Genomic DNA, 19,733 nt, shown 5'->3' on the forward strand with positions numbered 1-19,733 from the left:
GATGGGCAAAGTTTTGATCAATAATACCGGCAGTGACTGGTTACCTGCCGGCAGTTCTCGAGTTCGATATACGGAGTCGCGCAAACAGTGATTTTGACTCCAAACAGTCCAAACAACAGCACGTGGCTGCCGAGTTGTAGTAAGGACAGAGGGTGGCGAAAGGATTAAGAGAGGGTGGTTCCGACACGTGACGAAGCGGCGAGCAACGTGTACCAGGCTGAGTCACGGAGGATGGATTTGAGCGATGCGATTTTCGATCGAGAGATGCTAATTCTCGTCCCTGAATTACAAACTCGAGACTCGAGACCGCCAGTCGGCTTAGGACTTAGGAGTGGCACTGACTATACTGATTGCGATACCGACGTTTCAATATGACTATTTCTTGAAAGAGTCTGATCTATTAAGTTCGTACGAATATTTTACTACTGCTTGAAATAAAAAAAGACGTGGCGCAATAAAACAAAGATTAACATTTGTTATTAATAAAAAGAATTTTTGCCTCTCTATCGAAAAAGAAATTACAGAAAAGATTCCTGAAAACTTTTAAGCAAAAAGTATTATTTAATAATTGTAGCAACTGAAAAGACTTCCTACATTAAAAACAAAACTAATATTAAATGATAATAAATAGTCTTTTAGCTGTTTTCTCAAAATAATTAAAAAACGATTTGAAAATATATTAGAAAAAGTTGCAGAAAGAAAGGTCTTTCTGTTTCAATTGGCGAAATAGCAAGAAAAAAACTAATATTAAATGATAATAAATAGTCTTTTAGCTGTTTTCTCAAAATAATTAAAAAACAACGATTTGAAAATATATTAGAAAAAGTTGCAGAAAGGAAGGTCTTTCTGTTTCAATTGGCGAAATAGTAAGATGGTAATTAGATCAATTCTCCGAATAGTTCCTCTATTTTCTATTTCTATTTCAATATCATGCAAAAATATATAAGAAAGTAATTATTCGAAAGAACAAATGTTACATGATCAACGCAGAGAATTTTTCTTTTCTTCTTAAAAAAGGTCATCTTCTTTTTCTAAATTAAAAAAATTTTAAAGTTGTTCACACTTTTTTAAATAATGGAATTACCTCAATACTAATAATGAGAAATTCGTCCAGTAAAATTAATTTAAATTTATAATAAATATATAACAAAAAATGTTGCTTCTTTGCACGATAGCTGTCTCTTCAAAATAAGTAATTTCCGTACCGAAAACAAAAATATTTCAGACGTATAAATTGAGGAAATATCACGTATATGTAATATCGCGATGTTACGTCACCGTGGCCTCGAGGGCAACGTATACGAAGTGAGCGAGGAGTTCGACTACCCTGGTAGCGCTGACAGTGATCGTAATAACGGAGGTTAATGGTACCAGTACAACTATAGTGCTCATGTGTTGGCTTCTGTTCAAGAAACACGAAGGGAAGGAAAGAGAAAGCGAGAAAGAAAGAGTCAATACACCTGTACCCGATAATCGTGTTGGTGAACCGGGCTTGGACTTGGTATACACCGAAGGTTGGTGGAGGGCAATGGATGAGGGTAGTCAGTCAGTCGGCGCCCGGTCGTGGCGTCGACAACATTCCTCGGTGGACTCTTTGCTCGAGGACTGAAGAAACTTAAATATTATATTCATAAAAAAGATCCTTTTCCTTAACTCGACCTATGCTCGTCGAGGGGTTGCTGCCTCATCAATGAACGAATGAATAAATAAGCTCTATCAGAGGAGTTCTGAGGAAATCGTCGAGAAGACGCATCGACAATGCAAGGACAATTATCCGGGGATGTCTAGCGGTAGAAAAGCGACGCGACCCGTCAGGCAGCTGTCGTTACAGCAACCCGTGCCGCGTCGACAACACATCAGACGACAGAGATCGGCGGAGGACGATTGCAGCAAGTCTTTGCAGATCTACGCAAATCCGATTGCGCGTGGAAGATTAGGGGCGAATGCGACGGAGAAGCCCAAGGTGCGGCAGTTGAGAAAACTTACTCCTTAATCGCTGTTTCTTTCATTTTTTTTTTTCAGATATATAGACCTTGTATTTTTATTCAATCGAGAACTAGGTGACTGTATACAGTCATATTATATTGTACAATTGGCAGGTGCGAGTTGCTTGGGGCGATGATCGTCACGGCTGCGATAATCTGGCCCAGGTGGAGGTGGTGGCTCGGCAGATCCCGAGTCGATCTAGACCGACTACAGGTCGATCTGGAAGGGCTTATGCTACCACGGAGAAGGCGTCGATTCTTTACTCGCGGCAGGAGCTTGCCGAGAGATTGCGACTCGCGTGGAAGCACCGGGAGCAGAACAAAGCAAACATTGATATTTTCCTGGCACATGGCGTGGCAGTGGAGGAACGCTGCGATTCCCAACTATCGATATCTATTCCGTCGTCCCCTCTTTCCAGGAAGGAGCCTAACAGTATTCGGGATGAAGGAAAGAGTCAGCAGAATCTGGCAGTGCCGAGCAACTTGGGAGATCGAGGGAAGGAAACGCGTGAAGATCATGATAAGGGAGATGAAAGATTATGCGAGACGAAGCTGGAGTCTGCGTCTCGATTAATTGAGAATGATTTGTTAACGAAAAGAGATGAGAAAATAGCGGAAAGCGTGGAAAAGGAAGGAAGAGATAACGAGGTATACATTTATCCACTAAGAGAAAATGTACTTAATTTGAATAAATATTTATTTGAAAAATAACTGAATATTTATCTAAAATGTGGAAATATACTCGTATATATTCACATTTGGTACAAAAACCATTTATTTAACAATCTTTTTTTATTGAAAAAATTTATTTATTGTAGATAAATGTTAAGTCAGTACTACTGAAAAAATATTATTAAAATTTAGTAAATTTTTTTCTCAAGGGTAAATAATTTTTTTTATATAAACGAATAATTTTTTCTCATGTTGATGAATAATTTGACACTATTTAACATTTTCCAATGTCATTGGCTGCGTACAGCAGAAAAAGTAGTTTTGCAACTCTTCGAAAATTCTTTAATATGATTGGTCTTATTCTTAGTTTCTTACAGAATCTAAAAGTATAAATCCGTCATATAAAGAATCTTACAATAGTTGCAAGCTGTTTTTTCTGCTGACCGCAGCCATAATCTGTCATAAAAAAAATAATTGGATTACTAATTTTTGTTAGAAACCGGATTTGCTCGATAATGTGGACATCGAAGAGAAGAAAAAGAAGACACGTATAAATATTGACTGCACGAATCTTCATCTTTCAACGACCGATCAGTCGCAACCATCGACCGCTTTTTCATTATTAAAAACGGAAAATGCGGATCCGGCAAAGATCAACAGCGATTTCTCGTTGGCAAAGCAAAAACGCGCAAGTTTCCACAGCGGTACCAATCGCGCCTTTCTCGTGCCGATGGTGGAGAAGTCTCCGAAAGGGCCGGAAGCGAAGAGTAAGCTCGCACCGGCCAAATCGATCGAGATCAGATGCGCTTCGGCTGATAAGACCACGATGAGATCGCCGATCGACAAGAATGTCATTCTCACGAGAAGCTCGTCCACGGCGAGCCTGGAAAAAGCAAAAAGGACGAATTCCGCACCGCCGCAGAGGCGAAATCTCGCATCCGCAGCACGTGTGCAGGTGAACATCGTGATCGACGCACCAAGTCTCGCCGATGAAGCTACAGATAAGTTGATCGTTTGTGAAAAAATGCAGGATGGAAAAGACACCGTGGAAAAGTACGAGGACTGTGCGATGAAGGTAAGTGATTTTCCGAGATTCTAAGAATCTCGTGTGAATCCCCGGGTCTTTCAGATTCCAGAAAACAGTATCGGATTCGCACACTTCGCGCGTCATAAATCAAAGATCTCTCGATAATAAAATAATTAAATAAATAATCGATATAAAAGTTTCAAAAACCGAATCGGATAAGAAGATAGGGATCAGTATGAACTTATTCCTTAGATATCGCGAGGGGAGCGATCGATAAGATCGGCGCCTCTGAAGAGGCGATCGAGAAGCGCGAAGAGGCGTTTTCTTGCCTCGTCAGGCCCGGGCAAGGACGAGGATCGCGGTGGACGAGGGAAGGCTTTCATGGATCCCAAAACGAGCGACGTGGTTACGATGGTGTCGCTGGTTAGTTCGGCTGACAGCGACAGCGACGTGGAGAATTCGCCGGGCGATGATAAGCTTATCAATGAGTTGCGCAGCAAACTACCCACCACGCCTATCATCAAGACATCCATCAATCCCAACCCCACGACGGCGAGGAAGCCTATCAAGTCAGGTAAAATGTTTCTATTTTATTTCTATATAAATAAAAATATTTTATATGTAAAAATTATACAAGTTCCATAAAAAATTATTCACGGATCTAAGATTTTCATTAACATTTGATTATTAATATCTTATAGAGATGCTTATTATAATATTAAATTATTTGTCAATTTGATATGTGGTATTACTACTCTGGTTCTATTCATGATTGTGTTTCAAGATCAAAAAAAATTTCGGCTGCATATAAATTCACGCAGAAATATTTAAGCACTAAGATCTGTTTCGACTGAAAAATAAGATTTCTTTTATTTAATTCGATTTATTTTCATCGGTCTATTTCAAATTAAAATTGTTTAGTAAATAAATATAATAATGACCTTAGTGCTATTCTTAGAAATACTTTCTTCTCTATACCGCTGTTAATCGCGGATAAAATAATTTTTATGGCTTGTCGCGTAAATTAGTATCGCGGCTAGATAACGTTCGATAACGTATACGCGTGCGGTAACGAGTGAGGCGAAGAGGCGTAGAACTATAATTGAACTGACTAATTAAGAGAGACACGAGACACGCGAACCGCATAGCCGGAATAATTCTGGTCGGTCTATACAACACTTGCATTCACTTTGCAATCAGCAAAATTCTTAATTTTATGATTATTAAAATCGCTTAATTCTCTTTACTAGTTTGCTTTACTTTACGTAAATATTTTTTAGCCTCTCTCTCTCTTCTACTATTATTTAGGAAATTAATTAAATCTTTTAAAAATATATCACATTTATTACTGTATGACAAAAAAGAAGAGAAAAGAAAGTACATAAAAATAGTTTTTATAACTTGCGTATTACATAAAAAACTAAAATAAAACAAAAATATATATATATAATTCTTTATGTATTATATATTAAATTTGTAATTTTTAAAATCAATTTTATCAAAAATAAAATAGATATAAGAAAAATGTTATTCCGTATTTTCTATTTATCTTTATATATAAACCAGATTGTCGATTCTACTAATAATGGACCCCACCCAGTACGGGTCGTACAATTTATGCATCGCGGAGACATCATGATTGATAGTGTCAGATTAATAGGCCTGTCGGGTACGATCAAATTTAGGCTTTTTACAAATATCGTGTAAGTCGAGTCCTATACCGAGTAACCCGGTTTTATCATTGTCCAGAGACTAAGCAAAACGATATCCATCATCGATTTACTTTCATGGTAAACCGAATGGCATTCGTATATCAAAGATTCTTCCTCATTCCAGCCTTTCGCTCTAAAAAACTCGACAAGATTATTCGCTAAAAATTTCAACTCGTAAGGCGATAGACTAAATCATTGGATAGTTTCCTTTCAGAGGGACTCGTTCGACGAGGAGCCGACGAAGGAGGAAAAGCGAATCATTAGTAACGTTCAACTTCCTCGTTTCGGTCTCGCCGTTAACATCACTCACGGAAATAACAGTGAGGACGTGGAGGAACAGGACAGCAAGACTGTCATCGATACTGTCATTGCAATACCGACGCTGGCCGTCGAACCTGTGCTAATTCAACAGGATACCGAGAGGATGGTACCGGAGGCACCGTTGACTGATCGCGAGAAGAGATGCCTGGCAGTGCCGATCGGCGATCTGCACGACAAGAAACGGAAACTGCTGCGAACACGCAGCACACCTAGCCGCCCGATGTGAGTAAGATCTTATGCCTTATAACGCCTTATGTTATACAGTAGAGTCTAATACATCCTCAAGTCGCAAAAAATTAATCATATGACTTAAAAATGTATTAGACGAACAGTCTCTGCAAAGAAAATTAAATTTGGAAGTATATTTAATATATTTACACTTCAAAAATAAACTATATACATATGAAAGTTGTGTGAATAAGATTATATTTTTGTTTAATAACACATTTTAATTTTATTTGTAATTATTTTTATTTTTAAAAATGAAAATTTAAAAAATTATAAAAAAATTTACATTTTTCTTTCATAAGTATTTTAAATATTCAAAATAATTTATGCAAAGTTTCATTGCGATTTACCAATTAGTTATAAAGATATAAAACAAATAAATATTTTGTTTATTTACTGGATTGGTTCATGCATTGCAATGTAACTCTACGTAAATAATCTTAAATACACAATGTACATATATTTAAAAAATTGAGATTTTTATAATTTATTTTATAATACATTTCCATATATTTTTTTATTAGAGCACACACTAAAAAAATACTACTATTTATTAAAGGAATTTATGATCCAGATGGTAAACCGTCACCAAATTTGTCGTATTATTTTTAAACGTGATTTAGAATAATCTGTAATTTTTTCATAATTTTGTTATCGTTTTAAAAATATGTATAAATCATCCTTAATGGACTTTTTACAATAAGTCATTATCTAAGCTTTAAATTTTTAGCTATAAGAAATTGATCAATCGTAATCGATTATTCTCCTTACATTCGACTGTGATTAGTTAATTTCTTATAATTTAAGACTTAAAACTTAGGTAATGACTTAATGTAGAAAGCCCATAAATCTTAAGCCGTAAGAAATTAACCAATCACAGTTGAATATAAGAAGAATAATCGATTATAATTGATCAATTAATTACAGCTTAAGACTTGAAGCTTAAATAATGACTCATTGTAAAAAGTCTATCAATTCAATTGTGATTGGTCAACTGCTTACAATCAATTTCTTAAAAAAATTAAGTACAGTTTAGAAAGTAATTTGTTGGACCACATAAATGATTATATAGAAAATTGACATATGATGAACAGTGTTGCAAAAAATTTTGACATTCTAACCAAATTGTGCATCCTATATCATTTTGATAATTGAACAAAATTATTTTCAGATTTGTATCTAGCTAAATTTTTATATATATACTTCAGAAAAACTGTTCTTTCCATGTCATGATGTGATAAATATGTAACATTACGATCAACGATAGCATTGCCGGTGTTTCGAATTCACGATATATTTCGCTATTCTAAGTCCGTCAATCATTACTTAACTTAAGGTTCGAATAACACAAAGATTTTATTATTTTAGGAATTATCCCTCTTAGGAATGAAAGCATTACGTAAAATTACAGAAATAATGAAAGTTCGTGAAAGGATAGCAAAAGCAAACAGCCGTGCAAAGAAATTGCTAAATGAAACCCGTTGATTTGCAGTAATCGAGCTATCTTCGTATCTTAATTTAAATATAAGGCGTAGAGGGAGAGAGGAAGGATAAAAAGTTCGATTGGCCTACGATTTATGATATTGACGTCAAAAAAATAAAGTGGGGCGTTGTAACGATGTTAAAGGAAGCAAAGGAGAGGAGGAGAAGGAGGTAGAGAAGGAGGAAGGAGTTGGTTGGTAACAGACTGGTACGACCGTGAATGTTCGCATCCCGCGGATCATGGTACGTCCTTCGATTGGTACCTTCGTCAAACTTCGATCATATTCGATGTCATCCGCGATATGTGTGTATTGCTTGTTCACAGTTTAGAGAAAATGCTCAGAAACTAATTTTTATTCCTTAATTATCCGTCAAATATTAAATATAATGTATTTAAATAATATACAAATGCTTATAAAGTACTTATAAAATGTTATCACCACTGTATTTAGTTTTGGCACCCTAGTAACAGCCAGGTCTGTAACAGTCAACAAATTATAATTCCATTAGAAAATTATTTTTATTTCACTGTTTATCTTTTTATTACATTTTATGCTAGCTTTTCAATGTAGATTAACTTTATATATTACCTGTCTATAGTAACAGTAAAAAATCATCTATATTTCAAGGCTGTTCATAAATTGTATGTCCGACAATAACAATACTGTATTCGGTAATGGCCCAGGTTGCGGGCTAAGTACTGTAAACGTTTGTCTGTCGACATCTACATTAATCACACAGACGAATCCGGCTACGTTAGTTTGTACAACGTCATCTTTGGGAGAATCAACGAACGAAACGGACAGCAAATGATGCAGCAAATTGGGTCCCGGTTTAACGGCCACCAGTTTCGTCAAGTTGTCCTTCAGCTTGCTGTTCGATAGCACGCAAGATGCTGATGAACTAGACGCTTCGATTTTGTACAATTTCACTTCGTTCCACTTCACCTCGAAACTATTTGGATACAACGGTGTCCAAGAAGAACCATAAAAATATTCTCTAATACTTTGATCTCTTTTTCTCTGATCTTTAATTCTCTGTGCACAGGTTTCCAGATCACTTCCTGTAGTTTTCGGCAGATAGAATACTTTCACAAAATGCGGCATATCTTCCACTAATTTGTTATAGAGTTTTCGATCCATTACAAGAATCACATCCACCTCGAATACTTGTGCGGCGTACATAAGTAAATTGTAATTTTTTTCGATCAAATTATAATTATTTATTATTTTGAAACAAGTATTTATAACAACCCCCGACGCTTTGACCTTCTTATTGTTTTGTAATGTATCCGAGCAGACCTCTGCTAAACGTGTTATAAGTGACACGTACAGTGCTAAATTGTCCTCTAGATTTTTATATCCAAAATGAAGGACCAGCGGATCTTGCTGGCTAAAACCTTCCATTACGTTATATGGTCGTTCTATCAGCAAAGTACCTACAGTACCAGGAATCGCTATATGTCCTTGATTAATGTCGAGATCAACAAAAATTGGTCTTCTATCGATTCTAACGGCATAGTTCAACAGTATTCTACAAAGTGTAGATTTTCCCACGTTGCGAGATCCCACGATCATCGTTACTGGACCTCTAGTATCATCCTTTTCCGCTGTCTCTCTCATTTGTTCCAACGCTGCATGGCAATTCAAGTACAGACACATAGGCGTATTCCATTCTATTAAAAAGTGGACGCTCGATTTCGCAACTAATTCAATAATACAACCTTGCCAAGTGTAAACTGCGAATGTATAGTGCATATAAGCGGTAAACTCATACTTTTTTCCGTTTATCAATTCTGTCCCAAAAATTTCTGCCAGGCCAGACTTTAACTCTAATGTAAATTTTTCTTTCTTCTTCTTGTTAACTCTGAATTTCAATTCGCAATTCGGATCCAACGTGATCACAGTAATCACACACTTCTTATTAACCATTTCTTAATTATTTTAGATTGATTATACAGATAAAATTAGGTAAAATTTGTTAGTTCGAGAGACGTCGAGTTGCGTTTGTTCTAATTCTTTAACATTTCGCAATGACACACGTTTGGATTCGGGCACGCCGCGCCTGCTCGGCTATAATAACAATAGGTCTGTTTTCTGTGGCTGAATTAGTGTACCACACTTTTGGAACTTAAAGTGAGATAGATATACGTTCGACATTTGTTTAAAGCGAGAAAGAGAGTTTTAGAACAGTCTAGTACAGGAACAGAAAACAGACCAATAGAGATATGTCCGTCCTTGGAGTCGATTGTGTATCTCGAAATAAAGTGAAAATTACAAAAGCGAGCAAATTTACTAGAATATTCACAATTTAATTGATCGATATCTAGTGAATTTGCTCACTTTCGTAATTTTTACTTTATTTCAAGATACCTAATCTAGAGTCCCATATGTGAGAGAAGCGACATTCATCCCCACTATTATGAGTATCATGAACTCTACTATGAGAATCATGAACCCCGTCAGGATGAGGTTAAGCACAAAAACATTAATACATTAAAGTGTATTGTGTATGTACCAATTCAGCTGTAGACAGCTGTAGAAAGGAAACATATGATAGCTCTCCACTATGGGCACAATATGGCTGCTTTAATTAGGTAGGGGTATCACCAATCAAAAATCGCGACGCCGATGTCGCTTCTCTTATATACAGGACTCTAATGGCTGTTCTACAATGTGCTTTTTGTTTTCTGTTTCTTGCTGTTTGTCTCTTGCCTTCTTGATCAAAAAGACAAGAGACAAACAGAGACAAACAGCAAGAAACAGGAAACAAGAAGCACATTGTAGAACAGCCGTAAGCGAGACAGTGAGTTGAACACATGCTCGGACCCAAATGTACATCACTGCTCGCAAGCTGTGTTCAGCAAAGAAATCAGATTTGCAACTATTGTAAATTTCTTTGATATGATTAGTTTTGCCGTTAGTTCTTCATTGGATCTAAATGTATAAACCAATCATATTAAAGAAATTTATACCAGTTGCAAAACTGCTTTCTCTGCTGAATGCAGCTAATATTTAATTTTGTGCAAAACGATTATTAACGAAATTTTGTAAATATCAAAACGGTAAATAATCAAAACAATAATAAGGCAGTATAAATCTATTCTTTGTGGCTGAACTAGGGATGGGGGATATAGAGATATTTAAAAAATTGATATTTTTTGGATTTTTTTTCGATATTTTACATACTCCTACCATAATTCCCTTCAATGTTCAATAAGCGCGTTGGAGTATAAAGTATAGCAGCTATGGTAAAAGCGAGTTGGAGCATATTGGAGCATATAATGCGAACAAACCTAATATTTCTGCTCATGATACGTTGTGATATATAAATATCGATATTTTGTTCTGTATCGCTTATCTCTAGGCTGAACTCAGAAACTGATACTAAACTTTGCAATTTATGAATAATATTATACAAAGCGTAATGACGACCAAGCGCAGTTAATTAGGCACAATTACAAATAAAATCCATTTAATAATTAATAAAAACAAAGTCAACAAACGTTTCGGCTCTTCTTTGGGGGCCATCTTTAGTATCCAAATTAAATATACTAGTTTACTTCAATTAATATCTCGACCTTTCAGTGAAAGACACAAGTGGAAGATACATTCAATCCAAATTGAATGCGCATCGATTACAGTGGTGTTAGGTACATGGCCAAGTGACTGAGTCCATGAATTAATTTTATAAAAATAACTTGTTCACACGGCGTTCAACAAATAAAAAAGTTATACAATTGGATTGTGAGCTTAACAATAGATAAGAGTTGAGAAATCCACACGTAACAGATTAGACATGTAGATAAAATTATATTTATTATTTAAAATTAATTGATTCAGTATTATAGTATTAGGGCTATTCGAGCCACGCTAGATGTCATATGCGAACTTTATGTACAAAACAGTAAATATAAGTCAACGATTACAATTCAAACAGTTCGATCTTTAATGTGGTCATCTTCAGTGATACATATTAACAAAGAAATTAAAACCTGAACTGATTAAATTGAATATTACATTAAAAATAGCCGAGTGCACAATTATTCCTCTTTGTACATAAACTCTAGCGCGGTTTGAAAATAGTTCTAATATTATAATATTAAATCTAAATTCTCTTTAGAGCCTTACATCTAGTTAGGTACTTTAATTATAAAACTAATTGTAAGAAAAATTTTAAACGATGTAGTATCTACTGTATAAGTTTGTTTACTTAAGATTGATTACACAAAAATTAAAACAGTAGTGTATTAAAACAGTGATGTGTTCAGTACTTAATGTGTTGATGTTGTCACTTCTAAGTTACTATGGTAAAATTTGTTATCGATCCGGTTCTCCGCGTAAAAAACAGTCAAGGCATTATTTACAATTTATTAAATATAGATAAATATACGTGGTGTAAAAATTGCAATTTATAAAATAGATATGCACTCTCCTACAATTTTATATCTTATGAATCCCTCTTCCCCTCTCTCTCACTCTATTTCTTCGTTTCTTATTTGCGTTATCAAAATATTTCCGTAATTCTTAAATGTATGTAAATAAAAGCCCTGGTTGGTTGAATTCTGTCAAAAAATGAAATGGGCAGAAGGGGACTCCGACACGCGGAGAATGCCCCATATATATTTTTAATATTATATAAATGGATATAATTAACAGTCAACACGTTAAGGTCAATCTGTCAAAAGTACGCTCGATTAAAAATATGATTCGAAATGCATAGGCTTGTTAATTTAATAACCTTACGATTTTGTAATCCTACTATGGTTATACGAAAAAGGGGAAGATAAAAGAAAGAAAATATGTTTTCGATGTTTGCAGAGTAGCAGAGCGGACGAATAATGTACTGATGGAGGCAAAAGAGCAGAGGATATCTCTCGCGATATCGCGAGTCGATCTCGTCGCGATTCCAACTCCGTCGATCGACGCACCGCTTTCGAAAGTAATAAAAATTACGCCAAATAAAATTAAAGCAAATTTTATACGCTATAACCACAGACTTCTATGAGTAGATTGTCGATTTCGCCTCTATGTTTAAAGACAGCGCTAGACAGCGCCATATTTATGTTCACTCACTCTCACACGTATAAATTACACATTACACGAATAATAACGTAGTGGTTTCACATAAATTCATGCAATACTCACAAACAGGACGTATACATACGCGTATGTGAACTAAAACAAGGACAGTTTCATTTCTTTTTATCATATTGAGTCAGCAGCTAATTATAGAAGTCTGTGAATATAACATATCGTAGAATAATTTTATGTCATATTTTTGAATAATATTATTACTATTACTGCCATTACTATTATCATTATTATTATTATAATGCTGCGTGCTTTTGTTTTTAATGTGATATATTTTCGGCGTAAATACAGGTCGAGCAATTTCCTAAAGAGACGATATCGGCAAAAGAGACGCCACCAGAGGTGATACTGCCGTCGGAGCCACATTTTCAAACGACCAAGGAAAAGGAATGCTGGCATCTCTACAGGCGGATGTGTGATAAGGGTGTGTGCGTGTCCTTCGACACAGTTCTAAGGTAATGGATAATCGAGAAAAATCCAATTAATAAAAAAAATCTAATCAATAAATCTAATTTAACCCTTTGGTCTACAACCACGAGTGAGACTCGTGGTAAGGAATTTGGTAAGACTCGTGGTAAGGAGTCTGACTCGTGCTTATTGTTTATGGACCAAATTCCTTACCACGAGTCTCACTCGTGGTTGTAAGCCAAAGGGTTAATAAGGTTTAAAAAAAAACATTAGAATAATTAGCAAGCGTATAATATACTCTCTAAAACTTTTAGAGTGAATTTCACTCTAAAGGGTGAAATCTCACTCTTAGACCCAGTTCCACAACTCACGGTTAACTCTTAACCGAGGTTCAATTTGTTTCTCATCTCTTTCCAATTCTATAATTGGAAAGAGACAATGAATAAATTGAACCTCGGTTAAGAGTTAACCGTGAGTTGTGGAACTGGGCCTTAAAGACTGAAAATTGAGCCAATCTTTTTCAAGATCTCAATTTGCACTCTTTAGAGTGAGAGTCCACTTCAAAGAACTTAGAAAATATATGGCATTGTTCATGAAACAATTTATCTCGAGATATATTTAAGAACTTTAGAAGAACATCTTCATAAAATAAAACGATACGATTTTTAGGTCGGTATACAATAAGATCGTAAACCGCAAGAAATTGACCAATCATACACATCACATTCGACTGTGATTGATCATGAATTTCTCATGGCTTATTTACGATTTACGATCCTATTATATAGAATCAGCTTTAGAGAGAGAAAATAGAATTCATTTATACTTAATGCTTGCAATTTGTACATACATATGCGTGACTAGAAAAATGTATATTTCAGAGGCATGCTAACACCGACGGAGTATCGACTGCGACAGAAGGAATGTTCACAGGATTTGCAATGAGATGTTGAATTGTTTTTTTATTGACGTTTGTAGATATCTTTTTTAATTGACCGATCATCGTTTTTTTTGAAATCGAATTGATGGTTCGGAAACGATATGCGACGAAACATATGTACATATATGTGATTTATATATGCAATTTATTACAATTAATAAATTACATATATCTCTATCATGTATATTATATAATTCGCATATATGATTTATTTTTTAATTATTAACATTTATTATTTTTTTAATTGTTAACGTTATTAGTTTTTAATTGTTAACATTTTATTTGTTTATGTAATTTATATATATATATATATATAGAATAAGGTACGAAAGATTACGAGATAGCCGTAAATTATTAAATATTATTATCAAGACCGAAATAAATAATGCGTTGATAATAATAATTAATAATAACAATAAATTAGGCACACACGGTAAAGTTATAGGCACAAAACCGAATTACCTGATATTAGAATGGTTCCTATTAAGCCTTAAATAAAATCCTACTGCCTTTGTCTCGATCCTTTTATATTCCCGAATTATTTTTGAATTATTTTTTAAATCATTTCCGATATATATATATAATATCCGATTTGATATCGGAACATTTTAACGCATTTTCAAGTACAGTAATATTTTATAGTATAGAGCCACAAAATCTGTTCTTTTAATTGTACTGCGTCACACTTTTCGCACCAAGAATAATATATAGATATGCAGTATAGCCATTAAAGAGAGAAGAAAAAAAGAGATAAAAAGTGCAATTAAAGAGAACAGATCCTTTTCTTATTCTTTTCTACAGAGTTGAGAATATTTTTCTTCGTATGTGTAAATACGTATGTATATTCATGTATCCATACGTTCAAAAAATATACTATATGTCCAAACGCAAGTTATTAACTTAAATCATTGAACCTGTCGACATTGAGAATTTTGAACATCGGCTCGACTGTAGTTAGATATATTTAAATGAATTTAAATATCTAAATAAGTTAGTATAATAAGTTGGATATTTAAATAAAGCCGGCGGCACACGATGCTTGTTTTTCTGCTGGATTGCTAGGATAACTGTCTCTATTATAACGTCTTTTAGCCAATTTGCCTATTACCGAATTAATTAATTATTAAATATTGTAGCTTTGATTTTATCTGCTTGTCAATCAATATCGCTTTTTTAACTATTTCTTTTTCTTATAATGTTTCTTTAATCTAAAAAATGTTAATACTTTATAATGTTTTTGATAAAAATAAAAAACATATTTTTGTCCCTATTAGTGAATCCTCCAAGCGGCGGTGATACACTATTTCTTAGGGGCCTATTATTGTCCCCAATTTATGTGCCTATCCGCGTTTGACTCATTTTAATATATAGTTACTGAAACAGGTAATAAATTGAAGCTATTTGTTTAAGTTAATATTACATAAATCATTATTTCAATTATATGTACTTATTAATTCAACGTACATTCATAACACAACGTTCTCAGCTCCAATACGGGATACACTAATAGGGACAAGCTTGCGGTACGTATTACTGGATTCACATAAATTTCTCATATCTTTCGAAAAATGTTTAAAATACTTTAATAGTTAAAAATAAAATATTTTTGGTATCGTTAAAAAATAAAATATTTTTTCTTATTTATTCGTGCTAGTTTTCTTTATGGCTTATTGAAATACAAAAGAACACTAATAGAGACAGGCATAGTAATAGGGATAGTTATTCTAGATGGATTAGAATCTTGTCACCGTATTTCGTATTTGACAGTATCAGCATCTCAGGTAATACAGCAGGAAAATAAGCATCGCGTACCGCCGGCTTAAGTTAGTAGTCGCTTATGCAACACTGACGTTATCAATGACCGATGCTTACCAGCCAAAGCGAATTTAAGTTTCCTTCTTCTTCCGTTTCTCTTCCTTCGTTTCCCTCGTGTTTTCTCGTTATCTCTTCTAAGACATAAATAAGACAATCGCGAAGTCTGTCCGTAAAATTGCTGTCCTTCGAACCGCGACACGTTATTGCGAATTTAAAAACTAAGGATGCGTTCCGAGTTACGCATGAAGCGCATGATGTATCGTTTTATTCTTTATTATTTGAGGAACAACAAGAAAAAATGATGCATTATACGCTTCATGCGTAACTCGTAACGCACTTTATATAGCAGCGGAGGGGAAGCGCACGTGTCCGTGAAATCAGAGCCGTGAAGTTAGCGCGAAAATTGGGATGCGATCGATCGACAATTAATCGAGCAGCAGAAGAAGAAAGGATTGACCTAAAAGCCTATTCTACAATGTGCTCTTTGTTTCCTGTTTCTTATTTTTTTACCTTTTGCTTTTTTCTCTTTTGCAACCGTTTTATCTCGACAATTGTATTTCTTGCTATGTAATTCTTGTTTCTATCGTTAATTTTTACCTCGGGCGATATAAAACAAAAAACCGGATAAGAGGCAAAAAGACCAGATGTAAAAAATAGTAAAAGACAAGAAATAGAAAACAAAAAGCACATTGTAAAACAGGCTAAAGTCTCGTGAAGATAACCTTTTTTTTTTCTTAAAGATAAACCCTATAAATGAGGCAACCTTAAGTCTTTGCTTCTTTAGAAGGGTCAACAAAGATCATTTTATTCATCAACTATGAATAGACAACGTCTAGAGATAAAAATAATCTTAAGATGAAAATAATCTTCGTAGAATAAGCGATCTTCATTAAGACTGTCTTAAGCGTCGCCTTGATTGGATTATGAATAGCATCTTTTGTATTTACTCTTTTATATCCTTCCTTATCTCTCTTTAAAGTCTAATTATATAGCCATTTTATCTCAAGTGAAAAAAGTATAATCTTCTATGTGTTATATTTGCAACAAACTGGTCTAATTAATTATTAAAACAAAATAATATAATTATTAGACGTTTACATTAAATTATTAAAAGATACAAGTAGATTGGAGAGAAAAAAGATGAAAGTAAGAAATTTAACTGTAAAGAACAAATTTATATAATTTTCACACGTGACCCATTCTGAATGACATAATATTTCGGAAAAAGTACACTTAATTTATAGAATAACATTTTTCAGATATACTTTCAAAGTAATCAGTATAACCAAGTATTCCCGTTGAAATTCGCTTACTTTAGGAACACCCTATAGCTTGAGGTATACAACTGCAAAGGTGAAGGAAAAGGGGGAAAGAACAACGATAACAGGTGCAAATGGTGCACTTTAAAAGAACGGACAGCTGATTCCAGCATTTCTAGCCGATTGTCAGCTCGAATCTCATCGAGGAAGGTTCGGCGCTATATCGCTGTTTATCACATGGCTGTGGGAGATGAGATCTTTATTCATTTCCTTGTCATGACAACGGATGCTGAGCAAGGATGTCGAGAAAGCACGGGAGCACGACTAAAGTCGATTATAAGGCGCGACTCGAGTACAAACTATATCTGGTGCGTATTTCACGAATTAAGGTTATGATTCGTGGCCCAAGTCAAATCATAATAATTAATTAACTAGTCAGTGTCAGGCTACATCTGGATCCTTTATCGTATCTTTATTAACATCTAAACAAATAAATTATGTATATGCAGACGATAAAATAAAATAGACAATTTATAAATTAGGTTTATGTAGATTGAGGTTAAAATGACAAAGAGATTTCAAACTGTTGATTAATGACTAATCACTAATTAATTACACTTATAACTAATTAAAATTATTTAATTAAATAAACAAAGAACTATAAGAGTCAAAAGCAGTTGATAGAGCATAGGAAGCCTTTCTTGTGCCAGTTTAATTTAATTTTATTTTATTTTATACTTTATGTAGAAGAGTCTTGATTATATTGGTTATATTTTTAAAATTATTTAAATTAATTATTTATAATGATTAATTACATCAAATAATGCCAGTTACTTTATAGTTGTCTTTGTATAAGTTAATAATATTAAACATGTTATTAAATATAATGGATAATAAATTGGCAATTTAATATATTCTGTGCGTTTGCAATTATTGTCTATTTTGTACGACAGGCCAGGGAAAACCCGGAGCCAGTGTTCGATGTATCGGAATGTGCCTTGAAGAATGTGCCATCGGGCATCTATTCACTTTGCAAAGTGTTCCGAAAAAAGATCTTGCTAATGTATGATAATAAACTGAGCTCACTCTCGGGTGGAGGTGCCTTATGTGACTTGTCATTGTTGACTGTCTTAGACATTCATGGAAACGAGTTTACCGCATTACCTTCTGATATTAAGCATCTCTCATCCCTTAAGGTTGGTTTATCAGATTGTTCAGAAAATGATTTATTTATTTCCCCTACGAGAATTGTTATAAAAGATGAAATTGTTATATAAAGATGAAGATAGAAAACTAAAATTTTCCTAGCAATATAAAATCTTAATGTATTATTAGACACAAGAAACAAAATATGAAAAATTTCTTTAACAAAGGAAGTGAAGCTAATTCTGAATTCAATTATTTAAATACTGAAACAATATGAGCTGTTAAAAGCCAGATTATCATTTCTTTATCATTTTTAAAATAATATTCCACACTTTTCTCTCCCTCCCCCTCTCTCTTTCTCTGTTCCTTTAGCATATAAATAATTTTTGTTAAAGTCATATGTGTATATTACAACTTTTACTAGATATAGCATCGACAATATTAAAATATTATGGTTTCTATTTTCTTCAGGAGCTTCATTTGCAAGACAACAACATCCGCAAACTGCCCAACGAAATAGTGTACTTGAATAAGTTAATAATTTTGAATGTCTCGAGGAATAACCTGAAGCAGCTGCCTGATGGCATCGGACAGCTGCAACAGCTGAACATTCTTGATATTAGTCACAACAAATTGTTGTACAATCTGCCCAAATCTCTAGGCTATGCTCAACAACTGACGAGTCTAAATATCGACGGATTAAATCTGTCGTACCCACCTCAGGATATTTTAGATGGCGGTACGATAGTGATTATCGCATTTTTGGCGAATGAGAGCGGCGTCGATTACTCGCCAGAGAATTCGGTATCAGAGATTGATATTTCAACAGATATGAGCTCGGATGACATGCAGACGGTATACCATAATAAGAGTAACGACGTGCAGGTATTATAATGTAGTGCATGAACATAATATTCATGAATTTTTGTTGTATAAAATTTTTTAGCTACATTATTATATCGTTAAATATATGTCGTGTCAAGTTGATCAAAAATCGCGAAAGATTATTTAAATATTTATTATTTTAAAAAAGCATATACATGTATCTTCAGGAGCGTGTAGAGAATCAATAAACTAAGAAAAAAAGTCCTTTTAAAGACATGCTTCGTTTTGGAGAAAATTGCAAAAAAAGACAAACGTAGTTTTTATTTTTGTACTTATTTATTACTTATGCATTCACATTATTTATTTATTCACGTTGTAACTTGCTTAATGTAGATACAGATATAAAACAGGAGTAATTCCCTTGATAGTTTCTGATAAGTAAATGATAAATTGATAAGAGAAAGGCAGAAATAAATAATATAAACAAAATTTTCACTAGAAAACAGAATATTATTATTGTCATGTATGATTTTAGTGACGGTAATACTTAAAAGGTAGTGCGAAAAGCAACTATGCATGTCTTTTTTTGCGATTTTCTCCAAAACGAAGCAGAAACCAGCATAACTTTAGGACTTTTTTTCTCGGTTTATCAATCCCCTACTTTCGAAGTTTCAACATATAAATTCGGAATATAAGGTGGAGCAGTAACTTTATCCACCTACAATATTTCTGCTATTTTTGAAAATATGAAATAATTTATTTGCTAATGTTTCATAGCATCAAGGGCACAATACATTACTAATAATTTTTTTATGGATAG

General features: G+C 34.0%; 2 protein-coding genes across 2 annotated transcripts; both read left to right on the forward strand.

The window, feature by feature from the left end:
• Positions 1-1,760: 1,760 nt before the first annotated feature.
• On the forward strand, positions 1,761-13,918 carry LOC108763662 (uncharacterized). The gene is made up of 8 exons (XM_018511498.1): positions 1,761-1,963; positions 2,100-2,633; positions 3,154-3,732; positions 3,937-4,258; positions 5,600-5,939; positions 12,248-12,368; positions 12,812-12,975; positions 13,810-13,918. Exons 1-8 carry the CDS (start codon positions 1,781-1,783, stop codon positions 13,871-13,873), a joined length of 2,307 nt encoding a protein of 768 aa, XP_018367000.1. The 5' UTR covers positions 1,761-1,780; the 3' UTR covers positions 13,874-13,918.
• Positions 13,919-17,057: 3,139 nt separating this feature from the next.
• LOC108763645 (E3 ubiquitin-protein ligase LRSAM1) lies at positions 17,058-18,982 on the forward strand. Its single transcript, XM_018511455.1, has 3 exons — positions 17,058-17,310; positions 17,896-18,138; positions 18,560-18,982. The coding sequence occupies exons 1-3, from the start codon at positions 17,242-17,244 to the stop codon at positions 18,980-18,982; spliced, it is 735 nt and encodes a 244-aa protein (XP_018366957.1). The 5' UTR covers positions 17,058-17,241.
• The last annotated feature ends 751 nt before the right edge of the window (positions 18,983-19,733 follow it).

Source organism: Trachymyrmex cornetzi, unplaced genomic scaffold (assembly GCF_001594075.2).
Source record: "Trachymyrmex cornetzi isolate Tcor2-1 unplaced genomic scaffold, Tcor1.1 scaffold372, whole genome shotgun sequence".
NCBI lineage: Eukaryota > Metazoa > Arthropoda > Insecta > Hymenoptera > Formicidae > Trachymyrmex > Trachymyrmex cornetzi.

What these genes read in the sequence shown, in the direction of transcription:
- LOC108763662 (XM_018511498.1), top strand. Translation starts at nt 1,781, where the DNA reads ATGTCTAGCGGTAGAAAAGCGACGCGACCCGTCAGGCAGCTGTCGTTA. An exon ending in AGGAAGGAAGAGATAACGAG is followed by an intron (nt 2,634 to 3,153) that starts GTATACATTTAT and finishes AATTTTTGTTAG; the next exon opens with AAACCGGATTTGCTCGATAA. An exon ending in GAGGAAGCCTATCAAGTCAG is followed by an intron (nt 4,259 to 5,599) that starts GTAAAATGTTTC and finishes ATCATTGGATAG; the next exon opens with TTTCCTTTCAGAGGGACTCG.
- LOC108763645 (XM_018511455.1), top strand. Translation starts at nt 17,242, where the DNA reads ATGTCGAGAAAGCACGGGAGCACGACTAAAGTCGATTATAAGGCGCGA. An exon ending in TCGAGTACAAACTATATCTG is followed by an intron (nt 17,311 to 17,895) that starts GTGCGTATTTCA and finishes TTTGTACGACAG; the next exon opens with GCCAGGGAAAACCCGGAGCC. An exon ending in AGCATCTCTCATCCCTTAAG is followed by an intron (nt 18,139 to 18,559) that starts GTTGGTTTATCA and finishes TATTTTCTTCAG; the next exon opens with GAGCTTCATTTGCAAGACAA.